Genomic DNA, 17,227 nt, shown 5'->3' on the forward strand with positions numbered 1-17,227 from the left:
CTTACCCTCGCTGGAGGGGGCAATGGCACTGTCGTCCCATTCCAGGTTGGTGGAGGTGACGGAATTGAAGGAGTTGAGGGAGAGGCTGTCTGAGCCATGGACTGAGCTGGGCAGGCGGTCCTCAAAGTCCAGCAGGTACTGAGGCTTGTAGTAATCCGGCATGTAGGGCGCCAGGTCCAGGTAAGGGGCATCCTGGAAGGGCCAGGGAAAAACCTGGGGTTACCGTTCATCTAGGGAATGGAGAAACCCACCTCCTGACCTGCCTCCCCTAAGGAGCCCCTGCTGGCGGCGCAGCTGGCTGCTCACTGCTGCCACCATCCTGCTTCCAGGCGCCACCTCTCTTAGGGCACCTGCATGTGGCCAGCTGCCTCCAAGCACTGCAGAGAACTGGAGCCACAGTCATGCCAGCGCTCGGAGGGCTGCTTATTAAGGAAGAACAAGAGGGGGTAACTTGACTAGGGAGAAGTCTCAGTACCCAGAGCCCTGGGAGAGGCATCTTTGTGGGGAAAGGGTCTGCTTGCAGCTTCCTCGACACTGATGCATCTGGTTGGCAAATTAATTGGAAGGGGTGGCCTGCCCTTGAAAAGGGCTCGCCACTGAAGCTCAGAACACACCTCTAGGTATAAGAAATAAAAGGAAGGCAAAATGCTGCTCCTCTTTGGCCCAGACTAAATCAGAAGGCTGTAGCGAAAGGGGTTTGAACAGCCAATGTAATGAAGGGGTCCCTCTTGAGTCTCTCTCTCTCCCCCCTGCCAGCCCAGTAAATCACTTTCCACACAGGGCTCTTAGTCCTAGTGTCTAGCAAAGTACTTCTTAAATGCTGCTAATGTAATACAGAAGAAGCAAGGGCCTTTCAAAATGGGGGGAAAAATCAATGCAGCATCTTTATTTGGCCGTAGATGCAGGAAATTGAAGGGTGGGCAGGAGGTGGATTAAGCTTTCCTTGTGGCACCATCAAGATGCTGCAACTCAAAAGGAGGCATGGAAATTTCCGTGGGTGTATTCTAAGCCTGATGGAAGTTGTGCTGCCAAAGACTGGGGTAGCCAAATGGGGGCCAGGGGGATTGAAAAATACCGGGCAGGTTTGCATCAAGGGTTTGTTCTTTGCTGCTTCTGTGTGTGTGTCTCTTTGCTACTCTCTAGCAAGAGGAGATTTGCTCACCAGGTCCAAATCAAAGCGGATGAACTCCAAACCAGAGACCAGCGTGAGGAAGAGGGTCAAATGATGGTGGCTGCAGACAAGAGCGTTCCTGTGGGAGAGAGAAGTTGAAGCTGGTCATCCAAGAACCCAGAAGTTTCATGGCCCACCCAGGCAAAAACAAAGCCCAACCTCTTCCCATCTGATCTTTCCCTTCCTTCTGCAATCCAAAAAGACAAATTCTGCAAGTTCAGCAAGGAAGGAAAGATTGAAAAGGCTTCCATTTAATATTCCAAGTCACATAAGCAGATCTGACTGTTCAGACTCCTTGCAACATCATTGAAGACAAATATGTTGGTTTTCCAGAAAATTTTGAATCAGAAATTTTTCTTTGTCTGGTATTCTGAACTGAACTGTGTTACACTGTTGTAAACATTTCCCTTTTGCGGGTCTTGTTTAAATAAAATCATTAAGTTTTTATTTTATTAATTAAGTATTTATTTTTATTTTATTTAAAAAAAAAGAAAAAAGAAGAGAAGTCTTCTGGCACCTTCAGCCAAATGGAATCTGAATTAGTGTGTTTATTTGAATTTCATTTAGAAAATGAAAGTAAGTCACCCATGCTAACGATATGTACCGTTTAAACCTTTCCCCAATAACCCAAAGTCTGTTGAACTGCAATATTCAATTAAGTGGGGACACCCAATAATGTAAACTTTGTGTGTTTTCTATGGTGCATTCAAGAAGACGATTTACTTAAGAAACCAGTGAACTGGAATAGTTGTATGTATTTTAAAACATGCCGACTCAACAGTTTGCACTTCCCTTACACTGTTTGAACATTAAGGGTGGGGGGAAGCGCAGCTGTGCCTTCTCCATCCCAGAGCCAGACTCACTTGACGTAGTACTTGTGCAGCAGACTCAGGTTCTCCTGGAAGAGGCGCAGGTAGCTCTCCAGGGAGTTCTCATTGAGGGCCAGGTACAGCCATGCTCGGCCTGGGGGGGCGGAAAAGGAGAGGGTTTTACGGGCACTGCTTGAGGAGTAGGCAACCTCCCACCCGCCATGGCTAAATGTCAAGAGCATCAGACTCAATACACAGGCTTTGGGTAATGCCTCCGAGATGTCATCATGAGACAATGCTCAGCTGCTGCCAAGAGGTGCTGGGAAGCCATGTACTCTGGGCCTGGCCATGCCCTACTCCTTAACCTCACGTTGCAGGACAAGACAGTTTTTTCTGTATTACACAAGCTCAAGCCCATCAAATGTCCCAGGATTAAGCCCTTTTGAAAAAGGTGCCAGCCTTAAATCAGCCCCTGCTTTAACCAGCAAAACACCACCAGATCAGAGCATCCTTGCCCCTGTTAAGGAACCTGGTTCTGTACAAAGTGGGCAGCCTGGCGAAGATCTCAGTGCAGCTCAGAAGCTTGCATGCCCTTGTGTCAGCAGAGAGGGGTCTAGGGAACACAAATTCCCTGTCCCAACGTATTTCAGAGTCAACACAACATGGTTACAGCAGGCCTGGGGAGTGCCTGGATGGGGGACCCCTGTGAGGAGGACGACTGTGGAACCAGCCAATGGCCTGGCAGCTGGAAGACCGGATCAGTCCTTTGGATAGGAGCCCAAAGGGAGCAACAGCTTAGAACAGGATATGTGTTTCATTCATTTCAGAGAGTTTATATTCTCTCGTTCTACAGTAAAGAAAGCAACAACGGAAGTGCTCAGGGCAGATTTAAAAAACCCCCCGAAACAACAGCAATACAGCATTAAAAATAATAATAATAAAAGACCACAGGAAAAGAGACAACAGCTAAAATAACTGGAATAGAGCCATTAAAAATCCAGAATTGTAGTCAATGCTAGCCCTACTCTGAGTAGACCTGTCAAAGTTAAGGAACATGACTACTTTAGGTTTTTTTATTTAAATGTGTCTCCTCTGTGTAGGACTAGGACAATTCCTAACTGGGCAAATTAAAAGTTAGCCTAAATAAAAGTGTCTTATCTGAGTAGTGGAAGGCAGGCAGAGAGGGGCCAAAGGGACCCCCTGAAGGACAGAGTTCCGTAGTTTCTCTCCTGCATCCTGAGTGCTCTAGTCCTGGCAGCAGCCAGGATGCAAAGGAGAGGTTTGTCTTCAGATCCTAGGGCGCAGGTTGGGTTTAAGTTGAACCAGAAAACATGGAACACAAACATTATGCCACATTACATCCCGGGAAGGCGGTTGCCAGCCAAGCTCTGGCCTGCACTTACTGCGCCCCAAGTTGGTGGCCACGTGCTCCAGAACCTCGATCTGCTCAATGGCTTCTCGGCGAGTGAAATGGACCACCAGGACCCAGTAGCCTGAAGGGAGATCTTGCAGCCTGTGGAAACAGAGGAGTAAAAACAGGGTGATGGAGGACAGCCACTGTGTCAAGGCTTCTACCTCAGACCTGTTTAACAGCACAGCCTGCAATATGAATATTATTTATCTGTGTAGCTGGAGCCATTACAAAAAAATAATAATACACAAAGCAGAATACATTACACAGTTGCAATAATTATTGAAACCAGGCATTCTGTCAGACAAGAGTTTGCTCCCCTGAAGAATTTAACTCATCATCCCAGCAAACTTTTATCTTTAAAACGGGCACTCTAAAGGCAAAACAGGTCACTTTTCCTGAATTGTAAGGGGGACCTGCTGCACAGCCTGGAAGACACATGGACTTTCTTTCACTGCCTCCGAAGCCCCAGATAAAATGTTCAGGAGAGATCCAGCCCAGACCCAAAATATCTAACTCAACTTACTCGTGAATTGACTCCAGGTACCACCTGTCACGGGGACACGGGTGGCGCTGTGGGTTAAATCACAGAACCTAGGACTTGCCGATCAGAAGGTTGGCAGTTTGAATCCCCGCAAAGGGGTGCGCTCCCGTTGCTTGGTCCATGCTCCTGCCAACCTAGCAGTTCGGAAGTACGTTCAAAGTGCAAGTAGATAAATAGGTACCGCTCCGGTGGGAAGGTAAACGGTGTTTCTGTGCGCTGCTCTGGTTCGCCAGAAGCGGCTTAGTCATGCTTGCCACATGACCCGGAAGCTGTACGCCGGCTCCCTCGGCCAATAAAGCGAGATGAGTGCCACAACCCCAGAGTCGGCCACGACTGGACCTAATGGTCAGGGGTCCCTTTACCTTTACCACCTGTCACCTTATAAGAACACCAGAGGAGCTTAGCTGCTGGGTCAGGCCAAAAACCTATCAAGACAAGCATTCTGCCCCACAGCAGCCAATCTGGTGCCTCTAGGAGGCTCACAGGCAGCACGTGAGCACAACAGCCCCATGTCTGTTCCCCACCAGCTGGCATTCAGATGGCCTGCCCTCTCTGATATTGGAGGAAGGCTGTGGCTGCAGTAGCTAGCAATTCCACTGATAGCCCTCCCCTTCCTTTCGATGAATTTTTGCCCAAGGTGGGGTCCATCACCACCTCTGGGGCAGCAAGTTCCACAGCTCAGCTCTGTGAGAACTCATAAGCTGCTGCTTCTTCCTGCTTGCCCTGAATCTCTCACCATTCAGTTTCTGTGGGATCTGAAAAGCTTCCCCTTGCCCACTTTCTCCACGCTGCTAATCCATCTTCCCCCCTCCCTACAATAGCAAGTCCCAAACGTGGCGACCTCTCTTCACAGGGGAGCTAATCCATCAGCCATTTGGCTTTTTGTTTTCAGACCCTATCTGAGGCGTGGTGATGAGAACCGTACGTCGTACTGCGAGTGAACTTGCACCTTAGATCTGTAGAAGAGCACTGAGATATTGGCGACTTTAACGTCTGCCTGGCAGTTTTTCTTGACTGAAGTTGGCAGGGCTTTTACGCCTAGCCTGTTGCTTTAAGAGAAAAGGCTCACCAGTTCTCTCGTAAAGTGGGCAGAACAAGGAAGGGGGGGACGGTGAGAGCCCTTCCCAAGTGCCACTCAAACAAGCCGGGTTCTTAATTCACCAAGTGTTCCTACACCTTTGCAACATTTTCAAAGTGAGGAGTGGCACTGGAGGTTGGGAATATTTTCAGCACCGAACTGGAAAGTGGTTAGGAAGGCCTGGCTGCCTTACCCATACAGCAGCGCATGGTCAAGGTGCTCGCAGAGCCTCTGCAGGACCTTGTCGTGGTTCCTGATTGCCGGGGTTTCATCCTCGCAGGCGGCGAAGTAGCTTTGCAGCTAAGGGTGAGAGAAAGAGAAAAAACACGTCAGTGAATGAGTTTTGGGGGGAGAGCATTCTGCCTTGTAGAATTATAGAACGGTAGAGCTGGAAGGTAGCAATGCAGGAATTGCGACACCCCAGAGGGGTCCAGGGGACAAGCACCTAGGAGATCAGACGCTTCTCAAGGGCTCAAAAGGCTTTTCCCAGCCCTGCCTGAAGATGCAGAAGTAGAAGAAGAAGAAGAAGAGGAGGAGGAGGAGGAGGAGTTTGGATTTGATATCCCACTTTATCACTACCCAAAGGAGTCTCAAAGTGGCTAACATTCTCCTTTCCCTTCCTCCCCCACAACAAACACTCTGTGAGGTGAGTGGGGCTGAGAGACTTCAAAGAAGTGTGACTAGCCCAAGGTCACTCAGCAGCTGCATGTGCAGGAGCGGAGATGCGAACCCGGTTCACTAGATTACGAGTCCACCGCTCTTAACCACTACACCACACTGGCTCTGCTGACGGGGATTGAACCTGGAGCTTTCTGCTTGCAAGGCAGGCGCTCTGGCCGTGAGCTATTTCCTGCAGGTGACAAGAGGGGTCCAACAGTGCAGCAAATGGGGGGGGGGGGCAGGGAGATATTTATTGTGGGTACCTTCCATCAGCACCACCTCTGTATGCCTGCTGGGATACAGTTGTGTATGCAGACAGTTCTCCCGGCCAATCAGACGCACAGAGCAAGGTGGGAGGGACATTTTCTCCCTAAGCCAGGGTTCCCAGCCCCGCAGGTTTTGGGAGGGACACCCAAGCAATGCGCTGCCTCAGCTGAATGAGGCTCCTGCGACGAGCTGATCGGATCGCAGGGAGAGCCTGGGGCAGGAGAGGCAACACCCCATAGCTCCCGTCGCCCATTTTGCAATTGCTCACCCAAGGGGTGTGTCCCAAAATGTACCTGCACAGAAGCTCTCCAGCATAGACTGCAAGGAGAGGAGGGTGATGCAAGGAAGAGCTGCTCCTGGCCTGGAGGGGGTTGGCCTGGCTGCCTCTTGGAGCTCTGCTCCCTATGGGCTAATGGTGGCAAGTGCAAGGGAAGCAACACTGAGGACACACAGGGAAGGGGGCTCAGCGGCAGAACATCTGCTAAGCATGCCAAAGGTCCCAGGCCCTGGCAGCGTCTGCCCTGCTTGAAACCCTGGGGAGCCACTGAAACTAAAGGACTGAAGTTAATCATAGTTATTAATTCCAATGGATCTACTCTGAATTGGATACAACCCTTTCTTTCCCAACCATAAAGGAAATCTCAGAGTCCGACCGCACTACTGGCTCTAGGCCTGGCCCCAGTACAGCAATACCCACTGTACCACACTATCACACCCCTGGTGTGGATGCAGAACAGCACCCAAGCGGTGTTCGAAACTAGTCATTTTGCACCTGGCTATCGGTCACTTGCGACCAAGTGAAGATGCCTGGGCACCAGTATGCTGCCTGACATCTCCACCATCTGGAGGTACCCGCCTGGGAATCATTGGATCTCGACTGTTTTCACACACTAATACCCCATCCAGTAGAATTCAATCAGTTATATTCTATCTGCACAATCAGAATGAATTTTAGGAGCCTTTCTGGAAAAGGAGCAGTGAACAATGATATAGTTAATTGTTGTCGCTTGTCTTCACTTCCTCCACCCCACTGCCCTGCTCACAGTTGTGAAGAATATGCTTATGTTATGAATGGTCTGTGTAACCATTAAAAAAAAGAGGTTGGAACAGGCCAATATATGTGGACTGTCCCTGGATCAATTGACTTTTCTTCTTTAAGTTCTCAGCGTTCTATACCTAGTTCATGGTTGCCATCTGAACTAGCCAGAATTAATCACAGTCAGTCCATCATTTGAAAAATAAGACTTCAGAGCCTCCTAGCCCAAAAATGGCAACTAAACATGCTGTGTTGGTGACTAACTTTGGTTTAAGGAGCCATTCGGCACCTAGTTTATATATATGACTTTCTCAAACTGCACCCAATGGGGTAAAAACTGCATGTTCTGGTAAAAACACCTGCTCCGGGGGGCTGAAAAATCCCGACCAGCAGGAAAGGCAGGAAGCTGGACCTCCCTCCCTGATCAGGGTGTCGATTCACGTGTCAACTGGATATCCTGCCAAGCAGTACTTGACTGATCAGGTTCTGCCCCAGCTGATGCCACCAAGCAAAGCTGACCCATAAGGTGACAGGGCAAAATTTCCTCCTGTGGGAATGCTGGTCTGGTGAGTCACAAAGCTATTTATAAACCCTTTGACAAGCAAAACAAACGACGTCCATGTTTAAGAGACACCCATGTGATTGCCCAAGCGCATTCACAGGCAGGACACACAAACAGAGAGAGCACCGTAAACAGACGCCCGGCTGAGATGTTCGGCTTGAACCCGGCTGACCATTCAGAGCTGATGGAAAATAACCCCATGACAAGAGGGTCAGTCCCAGCCTCCCCTGCCGTATGGAGTGCTGAGGGGCCTATTGCTCTGTGGAATACTTTTCATGAACACCTAGTCCCTAACTGGGGATCCACAACTGCTCAGACCAGAAGGGAAGCAGGGTCTCTGCAACTTCCATACGTCACCTGGGCAGAGGGCTGGTATCTCATGCTTTACATGCAGAAGGCCCCAGGTAGGAGCAAAATGCCTTTCTCTGCCGGATACCCTGGAGAGCTGCTGCCAGTCAGAGCAGGTGACACTGAACTAGATGGATCAATGAATCAACACTACATAACTCAGCTTGCCATGCTCCTTCTCTGTGGGCACAGGGGGCCACATGGGATGGGGGGGATGCCCACCAGAGACCCTTTCATGGCAACTCTGAGCCAGTTTCTTCAGCACTCGGCTGCCAGTGCTGGGCAGATTCCAAGGACTGGAACAAGTCCAGAAAGGCAGCGGCTGGTGCAGCTCATGAGCTGAGCAGGCTGAGACTGACGCAAAGCATATGACTGCTCCTTCGAGGACGGAACAACCACTTCACAAAGGACGGAGTGGAGGGTAGCAGGGAGGCCACAGATCCCCTGCCATGCGGCAAAATCCTGGAAAGCACACTAAGGAGAGGGCCCTGCAGAGAGGAGGAAGAGGAGGAGGAGGAGGAGGAGGAGGAGGAGGAGGACTGTGGCCTGCTCACTGAAACCCCCCTAGAGGAAAGGGACTCCCCACTTAAGCCAACTTCTGCAAACTGGCCCTTGTACTGATGTGAAACTTCTCGAGAGAGGAAGGAGGGAATGTGCTTTTGACAGCATTCTCTGCTCACGGCAACAGCTGGAGGAAACTCTGCTGATGGTAACGCGGGAGCTGGAAAGTTGCTCTTCTCCATTTCGTTCTTTCGGTGGCCATTTGGGTCCTGCTCTACAGCCAGTACCTGGGGGCCCTGGTCAGAGCTCAGAGCTGATCACACAGCAGCCCTCCTCACTTTCGCTGCCTGGATGCCAGCGTTTGCCCCTTCCTTGGCCACATGCCATGCCTGACTGGCCGCAGGCTGCAGGAGACAAGGAAGGAATGACAACAGCTCCCTCTTCCAACTCCCAGCCTTGGCGTCCCTCCTCCTGTGCCCAGCAACCAACACAGCCAACAGCTGCTCTGCTGCTACCAGGGACCACTCTCAGCACCTTTCTCCTACTCCTCTGCATCACAGATCTTCCATGCACCTGCTGGTGGCTGCCCTGACACAGCACCCAACGCACAGGCTACAAAGTCTGGCACCGGTGGGAAACTCTTGTTTTATAAAGCAGCCCAGAAGTTGTTAAACGCAGCAGACCATGTTCCTGCCACTGAAGCTCAGGACCCTTTGACCGAACCTCATTAATGGATTTACCTGATATGCAGCTGTTCCCCATTCACCTCAAAGAAAGAAATCAAGCCTTTTATACCACTCTTCATTGCAAATTCCTAGGGCTGAGATGAGCTGCAGCAGCCCCCTCCCCAGGGAACTATGTTTCTTGCTGAAACGACAGTTTCCAGGGGTTGCATTCCACGTTAGTCCTCCTCAGAGTAGACCCACTGAAATGAGTGTGTGTGACTATCTTGGGGTCATTGATTTTAAGGGGTTGACGCCGAGTAGGACTTACCTGGTTACCACCCCAGGGTGCTTTAGGAAAGCCCACAAAAGGTTAGCATATGTGCAATGGCAAAGATCACAACTCTTGCCAAAGAATTTTGCAATACTCCTTCACGCACCCACTGCATTATGCCACCCACTTTCAAACAAGAGGGATGAAGGAGTTGCAGCAATGCTCTCCTCCCAGGGTGGAGTTAGGGAACATTTGGGCATCTTATAAAATTAAACCTAGGCCCATCATCTGATTAACTAGTTTATGAAATGTATATTCCACCCTTCCCTTACAAATGAGCCCCGGGTGATGCGATCTTACAGTACGAACTCATGGAGACCCAATTTTATGAGGAAAAAACTACTGGACAGCAATTTATGAAAGTTTTGGGGTCTCTACCTGCTTCCTTCAGAATTTTGGAAAGGAGTTTACAGGGTTTTTGCATTTTCTCTGCTTTGCAGCCACAGGGAGAAAGCAGGTGGGCATGGCCAAAACAACCACATGGGCCAAATGGGGAAGTCTGGGAGGCCACAGGCTGGAGATTCCCCAACCCAGCACTAGAGTTTATGCAATATTTCGTGTTGAGTGGGAAGAGCCAGCCATGAAATACTGGCAATTTGTGCAACTGCTGTGGGACAAGTGGAAATGGATTTGCCTGGGGAAGACAGGAGCGGTTATGTGGAGCAAGGGGCTGATGGAGGGTGGAGGAGTTGAGCGAGTGAGAGGGGAAGAGAAGATGAAAGCAAGTCTGAAGACATCTCCTTGCTGGTATCTAGGGTGCACTGCTAACTGATTGCTTTAAACGGTTTTAAGTTGTGATTACTTTATGTTGCGTGTTACGCTATCTAACTGGAGCTATCAAAGAGGACCGTGTAGAAACAGTGACTAACCTACCAACAATGGCTAAGGTGTTCATTATGTACTTTCAGAAGAAACCCCACTGTCCTGCCTGCATTGGACCGGTTCTTAATAGAATCTGAGACATCCCGATGACGCCAAAATGAACATATTGTTCCTGGATGTGGAAAGGACTAAAGTTGAGCAAAGAAGCGGTGCATAATATCTGCAACATCCTGAATGACAGATGTCAGGGCAATAGTAGCCTTATGAATGCACACACACAGTTATCTGAACATTTTAAATATTTGCATTGTACAGGTGTATCTCTGCTTTGAATATTGCTGTTTGACTACACATATATACGTATACCACAAAGGGTGAGTTACTTTTTGTTACTGTTTTGTAAACCACTGTAAGAGTCTCCAGTTTAGGATTACGGCTGGGCGATATCTGGTTTTCAACACTGTGATATGTCACCAGCTAAACGTTGCAATATACCGATACATCACGGTGTCTGAAATAAGGATGGAGCTATGTAGAGGCATTGCCTGCTTCAAAGTTTTTCCTGCACCGTGATTTATGCATAGAACATACACACATCATGATTCACGACATATTGCCAAGTAAAAAATTATGATATGATTATCACAATATTGGCTTCAATCCGGTTTTGGATGATATATCGCCAGCTCTAGTTAGGATTAAGGCTAAGGCTGAGCATTATAGGGTATAAAAAACCCAAAGGCCAGATCTAGTAAAAGGATGAAGCCTTTAAAAAAAAAAGGATTTCAGTAGTGAATATAAAAGGCACAGTCTGGTAACAAAGAGGACAGTCTTGCCTCTAGTTCCCTACAACCAAGCAAAGTCATGGCAAAGGATAGCTAGATCTAGATAGTATAAAACCCTAGTTCTGCAAACTGAATATATTATCCAAAGGCACTTCCCCTTCATATTATGTCTGGCTGCAGATATTGCACAGAATGGCCTGTGCATTTGGATAAGTGGGTTATTATGGGCTTGGGGGATGAAAGTCAGGGGCAGGGAAAAGGTTACAAAAGGCAAAGGAGAAGAAAGAATGACTGGTAAATTGGATGATGCAGTGCTGGGAAACACAATTAATGGAATTATGAGAACTACACACTGCTGGCTCTCCTTCCTGCCAATCAATGGGCTGTTTCTTCAAGCAGCAAAGGGCCAGCAAAGTGCCTCCCATCGAAGGCATCTGCTTGTTTAAGAGGTTGGGAGAGATAAGCTCCACAAAACACTGAGGCTTTCCTGCTGGGGAAAGGCCTGTCATGGTGGGGAGCCATCAGGGTACCCTGCAGATGTTGCTGGACTCAAATACCTATCATCCACAGCTGCATGCCAAACAGTCAGAATAGCAGCTGCTGAGAAGCACAGCAGGGGGAGGATGCTGTTGAACTCAGGTCCATCATCTTGCAGACTTTCCAAAGGAATCTGGTTGGCCACAGCAAGGACAATTGGCCTTACGTTCTTAGGATGGTAGACCCTTGGTCACCTGGCTCAGGATGACCCACACTGACTGCCTAGGGTTTTGAGCAGGGGATGTTCCCACCTGGAGATGCCATGGACTTTCTGCACAGAAAGCAGGTGCTCCACCGCTGAGCTGCAGCCCTTCCCTTCAGCCTCGGTTTGTTGTCAGTAAAATGGGAACAGAGGCTTCTCTAAAAACATCCATTGCCGAAGAAAGCAGCCCTTTGGCCCACTGAAAATTCAACACGTGCTGCAACTTGCTTGTTGCTGCGACTGCATACCCAGGCTTATTACAGTCCAGCTAGGATAAGGAAGCAAGAGAGCAAAGTAGCTGGGCTGTGGGCGCAAAGGCAGACCATGCGGGAAAAGAGATGTACAGTCGCAACCAGGGATGCTGGTTAAGTGATGTCATATGGTGCTAAAACAGAGGTGACAGCTTTGATGAAATGGTCAGAAAGCACAGCTTCAGCAGTTATCATTACCATAGGGTGGGCCCTGATAGGCTGCTCCTGGGTGGGTAATGTTCAGAAGAAGCCACACCAGCAGGAGAATCCCGTATTGCATTCTATGGCAGCTTCCCTGCCCCTGGCTTTCTTCCCCCATGCCCACAACAATCCCCCAGCATAGAAGGCTTATCAAGAGAGAGCAGGGAAAGGATTGAGAAATCTGCAATGAATTAAAAAAAGGCTGTTTTAATAGTATTATAAGTAATACTATGCTGCTGTGGCTAATCACATCAACAACATGTGACAATGATGAAGACGTTACTAACAACACTATTGTTGTGGTACGTCAACAATGGGTTGCGTCCTCCTCTGAGAAGACCCACTGAAACCAATGGGCCAAAAATCCACCACGCCTATCAACTTCAGCGGGTCCAGCTCTGAGTGTAATTCGTACCGGATAGCACCTCTTGATTTTATTTATCTTGCATTAAATCCATAACCTGCCCTTCCTCCCAGAAAGGAGCCCATGAAGCAGTTCTTAAGTGACTCAGATTCCTGTGACCTACCCTGCTCTTGGTTTAACTGCTTTTAATTTTGAAAGTGAAGCGACGGCTGTAACCCTAGAGCCTGCCTGTCAAAGGGGGGGGCGGGGAATAATAATAATAATAACATTTATATACCGCCCTATACCTGGAGGTCTCAAGGCAGTTCACAGAAAAGGTCATAAATTTAAGAACGCCGATGATGGTAGCAAAAGGACAAGAAAACGGACAGATATTAACAACAAATCATAATGATTGTGAATAACAGCAACAACAGCGAACAAGAATAACGAGTGACATGTAATTGTAATAACAACGAATAAGAATTGGGAGTAGGGGGGTGAAAGGAAGAGAAATATGCTGGGAAATATGCTTAAGTGGGGCTGGGAAGGGCACCCTTGTGGCGGGATGGGGGGGCGTCTCTGGGTCTCCCCCCCCCCCAACAACACCCCAATAAAAAAAACCCTCCCCACCCCGCTGACCTTCTTGACGGAGAGGGAGATGTTCTCCAGGATGCGGTCCTTGACCTGCCCGGGGGGCTCCATGGCCGGCGCCGACGCGCTCCTCTGGCGGAGACCCCGGCCGCCCCGACGGCGAGGACGTCCGCCCCCACGGCGCTGCGGACCCCTCGCTCCCTCCGTCCTGAGGGTCCCCTGGGGGCCACGGAGAGGAAGGTCCTCCCCCAACCCTCAAGGCCCGCCCCCCACCGGGGGCACTTCGGGGGCGGGGAAGAGGAGGACGAAGAGGGCCCTCGGGAAGGATCCTGCGCGGAACCGAGGAGCGGGACCGGCCGGGGAGGAGGAGGAGGAGGGGGAGGGTGGAGCCGCCTCGTGACAAGCGGGGAGGCGCCCAGGGAGAGCGCCGGACCGGCCCCTCTCGCCTCGGGCCTCCTGCGGCCTGTGAGGAAAGGGAAGCGAGGAGGAGAGGCTCGGCCCCGGCAAGGCGGGAGAAGAAGTGGCAGCCACCGAGATCGCCGCCGCCGCTGCTGCCGCCGCCTCTGCCACTCGGCGGCTGCTGCAGTCTGTCCCCGGCCAGGCCGCTCTCGGCCCGCGCAAAGGACACCGGGAAATGTAGTTCGCCGGGTCTGAGGGGGAGCAGGGAAAGCGTATATAGTGTGCCTGGGAGGAGAGGGAGAAGCAAGAGGGCTCTTCAGGGGGCCCCTTCCCACTCTACAATTCTAACAGCCCGTGGTGGAATCTAGACACACACACACACACACATATATATTAAAAAAAACAAACCGCTGTGAAAATGCTTTAAAAAAAGAAAGACACGTTTTGAAAACTATGTTGAATCTGCCATTAGCTCACCACCGCCATCTACTGTCACATTTGTATAATGCACTTGGAATGCTGTTTAAATTAAATTTAAAAAATTATTTGCAGATGTATAGCTGAGTCCATATGGTTATACAGTAATATTTTATATATATATATATATATATATATATATATAGTATGTATGTATATAAAATCTTTGTGGGATTTTTTTGGGGGGGTGTATATCTATCTATCTATCAATCTATCTATGTTTTCCTTCCTCTCATAGGTGAAGGACTTTGGGTTCCATTGCTTTAACTGTATCAATGTTTAATTGGGTTTTTTTTTAGTGATTGTTCCCTTCCCCTCCTATTTCCCCCCTTCCTATTTTTTTGTTTGCCCCCTTGTTTTTCTCACAAAACCCTGCAAAGTAGGCTAAGCCAAGAGGCAGAAGGGCACTGCCCGCTAATTCTCCTCACAACAAACCTATCCGGTAGGCCAGGCTTTGTGTGAGGCACCCGGCTCCTTTTTAGTCCCGCGACCACCCAGGGAGGAAGCCAACAAGGTCCACCAGCGCAGCTTTGCAGCTGCCTGCCGCTTTGAACCCAGGTCTCCTTTCCCATGCAGCCTTGTGTTATTGTTAAGATAGTTTTTAAAGCTCTTGAGAGAGATATTTTTGCAAGCTGCACGGGGTAGGAATTGACCAGAGAAAGGTAGGTTCTAAATACCAAAATCAATAAATAAACAAACCAATACCCTCATGCCAGCACCCCCATCTTTGGTAAAAACTTTCTTCAACCCTCAGCTCAGTGATGCAAACACTTCTTTCCCCCTTCCGCTAACAAAATTATGTGTGTGTAAATATGCATGTGCAAATACGTGACCTCCTGCCCTCAACACACATGGCGTTTTCCAAATTTCAAGGGAGGGTAAGGTCCCAGCCCCCAGCAAGTTTACAATCTAAAATTTGGTATGTGCCAATTCAACCCCTTCTGACTCTTGATGGGAGCCTGTTTACACATTTTATTGACAAACACCCTTCCAAGAACTTCTACCTATTCATGTCCTCCTCCCTCCCAATTCGTTTTCCTTTTGTGCTATGTATTTTGGGGTTGCAAGGCTGTCCTTTTTTTAAAGCGATGTCCTTAATTTAAAATCTGCAAGCACACATCTTACCAGCCTTACAAGAATTCCAGCGTTCACCCTGGGGGAAAAATACTTGCATTAGGCCAACCAAAACGTTTTACAAAACAGTGTGTGCAACGTGGCAGTTGGCCTAATGAAGGTATTGCCCCGATGTGGATTTTCTTACGTGTTAAGGTAAGCTCTGTGTGTCCTTGCCATAATGCCAATTTCTATTCCGTTCCAGAGGCAAAATGCAAGCTGGAGTTTGGCCCTTCTGTCAGCTTGTCAAGGCTTCACCGGTGAAATCCGTGCCTATTTATTAAAGACAGAAATGAGTCATACCACAAGACGGCGACTAGAGTTGGCCACCCTCCTTGGCGTGGAAGAGGAGAGCAAGCCCAAACAGGTAACTATTTCTTAGGGTGAGCTTGCTAGCTTGGTGGAGTAAGCACCTTGGAGGTGTCACACACCCACAGATGCTAAGCTGAACCTGTCTAACCACTTTATAGGGTGCAGTGGGAAAGGTGTGCAGAAGTGCTTGAGGGGATGCAAGCAAGAATACAAAAGTGCTCCAGCATCATCAGTGCGCTACTGGATCAAAGGCCTGTGTGGACCAATATCCTAGACATGGGTGCAGCAGCACTCGCCAAGGTGTGTCTAGGCTCCATTGCGCCCTTGGCAAGGAGCTATATTGGTGCTCTCCTGCCAACCCCTATCTGGCTTATGCTCCGCCAACAACAGATATTCATCCTGCCTCCGATAGCGGAGGTAAGAGATCCACATCCTCCTCTATGGTTTTGTCTAAGCCCCTTTTATTTATTATTTTTTTTTAATGATATTTATTAAGGTTTCAATAAAAAATTAAACAAAAAAACATAAACGAAAAATACACAATTAAAAAAAAAAACCACAGTACATAGTCCAAAAATAAAAAAGAAAAAAAAAGAACAAAGGAAAAACAAAATACAAGACAGAAAGAACAGTTAAAAACAATATCACCTTTTCGTTTCCATCTTTAAATTTACTTATTTTCTGGACCTCCTCCTACCTCCCTCCTTTGCATTCCAGTTCAAATTGTTTGTCCAGCAATTTCTTTCCCTCTTTTTTAATCCCAATCTTTAATCTTAATATAACATTAAAATTTACCTCTTAAAAGCCAAATTTCCATTTCCTTAAACTTCTTTAATCCTAATCCTTAATCTTAGTTTATCTATAACTTTAAATCTTGTACAGCTGGAAACCACTTATTTTCAATCCAACATCACTCTAACATTCTTTAATTTTACAGTGTTTCTGTAGATAATCTTTGAATTTCTTCCAATCTTCCTCCACCGACTCTTCTCCCTGGTCACGGATTCTACCAGTCATTTCAGCCAGTTCCATTGTCTAAGCCCCTTTTAAAGCTCCTTTCTCGCCCTGATCTGGCCACAGTGATCCATTCGATGGTCACGTCCAGGCTTGATTATTGTAACTCGCTCTACGCGGGGCTGCCCTTGAAGCTGACCCAGAAACTCCAGCGGGTGCAGAATGCCGCAGCGAGGCTCCTTACGGGGTCCTTGCCGCGGGATCACATTCATCCAGTGCTTTACCAACTGTGCTGGCTCCTGGTGGAGTACAGGGTCAGGTTTAAGGTGCTGGTTTTGACCTTTAAAGCCCTATGCGGCCTAGGACCCACGTACCTACAGGACCGCCTCTCCTGGTATGCCCCGCGGAGGAGCTTAAGGTCCACAAATGACATCATTTTGGAGGTCCCAGGTTGCAAGGTGGTTAGATTGGTCTCAACTAGGGCCAGGGCCTTTTCGGTACTGGCCCCGACTTGGTGGAATGCTCTGTCACAAGAGACTAGGGCCCTCCGGGACTTGACATCTTTCTGCAGGGCCTGCAAGACAGAGCTGTTCTGCCTGGCCTTTGGTTTGGACTCAGTCCCCTTTTGGTTTTGATATATGTTTCCCTCCCCTTTCGGTTTTGATATATGGGCCACTTTTAAAATGAGGCTGCATTTTAAATTGCATTTTAACCTGTATTTTAAATTGGTTTTTTCCCCTATTATGTTTTTACTGTAATTTTACTGGTGTTAGCCACCCTGAGCCCAGCTCTGGCTGGGGTGTAAATAAAATTTATTATTATTAAAGACATCCAATTCAGCACTCACTAAATCC

At 48.6% G+C, this 17,227-nt stretch overlaps 1 protein-coding gene and 1 long non-coding RNA gene across 3 annotated transcripts in view; one reads left to right on the forward strand and one right to left on the reverse strand.

The window, feature by feature from the left end:
• The window catches only part of PLEKHM2 (pleckstrin homology and RUN domain containing M2), a 36,265-nt gene extending 22,542 nt beyond the window's left edge, over positions 1–13,723 (reverse strand). Inside the window, exons 1-6 of one of the 2 annotated variants that reach the window (XM_081017330.1) lie at positions 13,167–13,723; positions 5,207–5,313; positions 3,384–3,493; positions 2,035–2,134; positions 1,163–1,250; positions 6–192 (exon numbers count right to left, since the gene is read on the reverse strand). In XM_081017330.1, coding sequence (XP_080873456.1) covers positions 6–192; positions 1,163–1,250; positions 2,035–2,134; positions 3,384–3,493; positions 5,207–5,313; positions 13,167–13,229 — 655 coding nt within the window. In that variant the 5' untranslated portion in view covers positions 13,230–13,723. The remainder of the gene's footprint in view (positions 1–5; positions 193–1,162; positions 1,251–2,034; positions 2,135–3,383; positions 3,494–5,206; positions 5,314–13,166) is intronic. The other variant, XM_081017329.1, reaches the window with a different exon arrangement.
• A 462-nt stretch (positions 13,724–14,185) lies between these two features.
• LOC308483584 lies at positions 14,186–16,979 on the forward strand. Its single transcript, XR_013989704.1, has 3 exons — positions 14,186–15,474; positions 15,578–15,862; positions 16,460–16,979. It is a non-coding gene; the product is annotated as an uncharacterized lncRNA (long non-coding RNA).
• The last annotated feature ends 248 nt before the right edge of the window (positions 16,980–17,227 follow it).

The sequence above is a fragment of the Podarcis pityusensis genome (genome assembly GCF_964106645.2).
Source record: "Podarcis pityusensis genome assembly, chromosome: 8".
NCBI classification, from domain to species: Eukaryota; Metazoa; Chordata; class Lepidosauria; order Squamata; family Lacertidae; genus Podarcis; species Podarcis pityusensis.